Here is a 4,452-nt window from a genome sequence, read left to right on the forward strand (position 1 = left end):
GACTATAAAGGGGGCGGCGGGGAGGGAGAACCGGGTGTTGTGTGCGGGGCTGCTGCTGCTGCCTGCCCCTGCCTGCACCCCACCTGCACCCCGACCCCCGCCCCGGGGCACAGCACCCCCCGCATCGCTCCCGGCACCCAGCCTCAGCACCCCCCGCATTGCCCCAAGCACCCCCGAGCACCCCCCAAACGGTCCCTGGCACCTACCCCGAGCATCCTCCGAATCAGTCCCGACACCCCGGAGCATCCCCTGGATCACTCCAAGCACCCCGGAGCATCCCCGGTTCTACCGAGAGCATTCCCGGGCTCTACCCGGAGCATCCTCGGTTCTCCCGGCGCATCCCCGGTTTTACCCGGAACATCCCCGGGCTCTACCTGGAGCATCCCCGGCTCTACCTGGAGCATCCTCGGTTCTACCCGGAGCATTCCCCGTTCGCCCTGAGCATCCCCCAGCTCTCCCCGGAGCACCCCCCGGCTCACCCCAGCCCGACCTCCCCCAGCTCCAGGGAAGATGCTCAACGTTCTGGATTTCTCCTGCCCGGACCCGTTTTACTCCAAGTACGAAGAGATCTGCGAGATGAAAAACGGAGACCTGCAGGGTTTGGAGCAACCTGAGCAGCAACTTTTGGCAGAGGCTGATTTTCTCGGAGGTAAGGGCAGGGGGGGAGCTGAGTGGGGATGAGGGACCCCCCTGCAGCCGGGAATCGGGCATCTCCCCCTTCTCTCCCCCCAGCCCCTAGCGGTGGGTTCAAGGTGGATTCAGGTCCTGGGGGTCCCGGTGGGGATGGGGGGTGAAGCCCAGGGCTCCCTGTTTGGAGCCGGACACGGGGACCTCGCAGTGACGCAACATCAGCCTCCCGCTGTTCCTCCATCTCCCGCCCCCCCATCCCCGCATCCCTCCATCTCTCTAACCGCCGTCCCCTCTGCGTCCCCAGGTGAGCTGCTGGGCACCCCAATAAACGGCGGGGTGGTGGATTACCCCCTCCTGGGCAGCCAGCCCTCCCCTTCGCTCAGCTACACCGGCAGCTTCTTCATCAAGGCAGTACCGGAGCATCCCCAGGACCAGGAATCCCTCTTCAACCTGATGTCTGGAATCCTGGGCATCTCCCCCTTCTCCTCCTCCGAAGGCCACCAAAGGCACCTGGATGCTCTTTACCCCTGTCCCGAGGTGGCTCAGAGCCAGCTGGACCTTTACACCACCTGCCAACCCGAAATGAACGGATCCACCCAAAATCCCTTCCCGGAGCAGGGCTACAGCAGCTTCCCCACGCCCGAGGATGCTCAACCCCTCCAGGCACAACCCACCTTAGGAAACACCTCGCAGTGCTTCTTCCAACCCAAGCTCCTGGACACCAAGCAGGACATCAAGCTGCCCTCCGATTCCCCACCTCTGGACAAATTTAAAGCCTCCTGCGCCCAGTGGGAGCCAGTCACCCAGCATCAGGCCTACTTGCCCACGGGCTACCATTCCCCTGAAGCTTTCCCAGCTGAGGAAAGCAGCCAGGGGTTGTTCCACCCGCTGGGTTCCAAGATGGAGAACGTCTTGTCCATCAGCTGCCAGTCGGAGCTCGGCAGCCTGGCAGAAGATGCCGCCTGCTTCGGCACCCATCTGGGCTTCGGCTGCGAGCCAGAAAACTTCCCGGCCCGCGGGGACTTCACCGACGCCAAGATCCACAACCTCCCTCCGCCGCTAATGCCGGAGTTTGACACCTCCTTGGCCCAGCCCGAAGTCCTGCCGGGTCTGATAAGCTCTGCCGAGCTCCTCCATCCTCACCTGTCACCTTCCGTCCCCGCCACGGACTTTTTGGGCCACCCCACGTCTTCCTCCATCCCTTCCCTGCTGCCCACCAACCCTCCAGCTTTGACCGAGCCCAAGAAGAAGACTCGCCGGACCAAGTGCTCTTCCAAATGCTTCTGCCCGAAACCCCACGAGAAAGCTTTCGCCTGCCCGGTGGAAAACTGCATCCGGAGCTTCGCTCGCTCGGATGAGCTCAACCGGCACCTCCGCATCCACACGGGACACAAACCCTTCCAGTGCCGCATCTGCCTGAGGAACTTCAGCCGCAGCGACCACCTCACCACCCACATCCGCACCCACACCGGCGAGAAGCCCTTCTCCTGCGACACCTGCGGCCGCCGCTTCGCCCGGAGCGACGAGAAGAAGCGACACAGCAAAGTCCACCTGAAGCAAAAAGCCCGGACAGAGGAGAAACTCAAAGGTTTGGGTTTCTTCTCGGTGGGTCTCTCCTTCGGGACACTATGAAAGCCCAAGCTGAGTGCTGGGAGATGGTGTTTCCCGAGGTTGCCCCCGAGCATCTCACGGGAGAGCCGGGGTGGGAATGTCCTCCTGGGGTGGCCCTGGAGAAGACAACGGCAGATCGGGCTGTGCCGGGGAGGAGAAGAGCACGTGGGGAGGCAGAGACGATGCGCTGGACCGCTGGTTGCGGAGGTGGGATGTGGCAGCTCCGGCCGTCTCCAAACCGCAGGGACTGAGCCATTTTTATAGCTCCTGTGCCACGGAGAGGGAAAAAAACCCACATGTACAGAAAGAAATCGCCACCAAAATGGGCTTTTATACACCCAAACCCACGGACATTCTGTGTTTGTAGCAGCCTGACTGGGATTTCCCCGGCCAGCACTTTACGTGGAGCTCCTGACCAGTTGTTTACTGGTTGGCACTGGTCGGGGGCTGCGGCTGCACCGACCCTTTCTCCCGAAGGAGGGAGATGCTGCCGGGCTCCGGCAACCGATGCATAACGCTCCCTTTGGAAAGGTGATGTCATTATTATTATTATTATTATTATTATTATTATTATTATTATTATTATTATTACTATTTTCCTGTTTGTAAAAAGAATCTATCAGGAATATTATAGAATTGTCTCTATTTTTCTAATTAAAAATTTGAGCTAATCAAAGACGTTGCCGGGGTTGGTCTTTGCTTTTCAATCCCGTACAGCAACTGACGCCGGTGGTATTTCTGTTGCGATTTTGACTCCTATGGGGGAAGAATGTGCTTAAACAATTAGCAGGGGGAGAAAAATCAATCAGTGCGGTGGGGGGGGGTTGGTGACCCTCCTCCCGAGCATCCCCAAATCAGCACATCCTCATAGAAGGGTCTTGTCCTGGGGCAAAGCTCCTCACTGCTGGGTCCCCCCCTGAAAAAGGGGGGATGTGGCTTTAGGTTTGTTGCGATGGAGCTGAGCCCTGGAGGGATCTGCCCTACTTGGATCTCAGGAGGAGATTTTTGCAGCCTGGAAGGTGCTGCTGGTAGCAGAACCTCCCTCCTCTGACAGTTAAAAATTGGCCAAAAACTGGATACACCCAAAAATCTCATCCTTCTAACAGGAGATGCCTGCTCAGATGGGGCACGCCGGTCTTTGGTTTTAATTAATCAGGATGAGAAGGTGTGAGGGGTGGCATGTCCCTGACTTGAGGCTTGGTGATCATCATCAGTGCTCAGGCATTTTGGGGTTTATTTGCCTCATCTTGCAGAGGGGGAAACTGAGGCAGGGAAGGGGCACTGAGCATGGCTGCAAATCTGCTCTCCCCAGATTTTTGTCCCCTCCATCAGCCTTGGAGAGGGGGCAACTGCCCCCCAACTGTGTTACAGAGGAGGAAGGTCACCTTCCCCAGGTCCCCTCTTTGTCCCCCCAGCCCTTTGTTGACATGTGGGCTGGAGCATCCTGGGGTTAAACCCCAGTTGTACCATCATCCTGGGGTTAAACCCCAGTTATACCATCATTCTGGCAAAATCCACGTGGGATGGGATGGGATGGGATGGGGGAAGGAATCCAGATGGAAACCTGGCTGATGGTTCAAATCCTAAATGCCCCCTTGGACCTGTCCCTAAGAGCTCACACCCCTCATAGCACCCAAGGGTGCTGTGCCCCTCCGGTGGTCACCCATCAGCCCAAATCCCATGTGTACCAGAGCCTGACCCTGGGCCAGGACCACTCCACGGGATGCGGATGACCCCCAGCATCAGGAAAAACCCTTTTCTCTTGGGGGACACCCCAGATATGGTTAATAAGGACATAGGCACCCAGGTTTCCTCAGGAAGTAGCATCTTTTGAGCACCTCTCAGCAGGACATCACCTCTCGCTGGGCAGTATCAGCCCAGCTTTCCCCCACGCATGATGCATGAGGTTTTTATTAATACCCCTCCCAAAGTGCATCTATTATTGATGCTGAGCCTGGAAGCTCTGCAAAGGCACCCGGGCTTGAGCCTTCGGCCTCGGCTGCTGAGGGAGGGTGGGAGGGAGGAGGGCACCCACCACCCAGCTGCTTCTGGGGTGAGATGGGACTGAGCCCCCCAAAACCTGCTCTGGGGGCAACCATTCACACCCCAAACCAGCAGCATCCCCGTCCCAACGCTGTCGTCTTCCTCCATGTCAGAGACAAGAAAACACGCCGGTGCTGGATCCCTTTGGTGCTGGGACCAAGGTGAGGT

The 4,452-nt window shown here is 58.5% G+C and overlaps 1 protein-coding gene across 1 annotated transcript; it reads left to right on the plus strand.

The window, feature by feature from the left end:
* The first annotated feature begins 490 nt into the window (after positions 1 to 490).
* On the plus strand, positions 491 to 2,622 carry EGR4 (early growth response 4). Its single transcript, XM_082050775.1, has 2 exons — positions 491 to 649; positions 935 to 2,622. Exons 1-2 carry the CDS (start codon positions 511 to 513, stop codon positions 2,260 to 2,262), a joined length of 1,467 nt encoding a protein of 488 aa, XP_081906901.1. The 5' UTR covers positions 491 to 510; the 3' UTR covers positions 2,263 to 2,622.
* The last annotated feature ends 1,830 nt before the right edge of the window (positions 2,623 to 4,452 follow it).

Source organism: Streptopelia decaocto (assembly GCF_964273445.1).
Source record: "Streptopelia decaocto genome assembly, chromosome: 4".
Lineage (NCBI taxonomy): Eukaryota > Metazoa > Chordata > Aves > Columbiformes > Columbidae > Streptopelia > Streptopelia decaocto.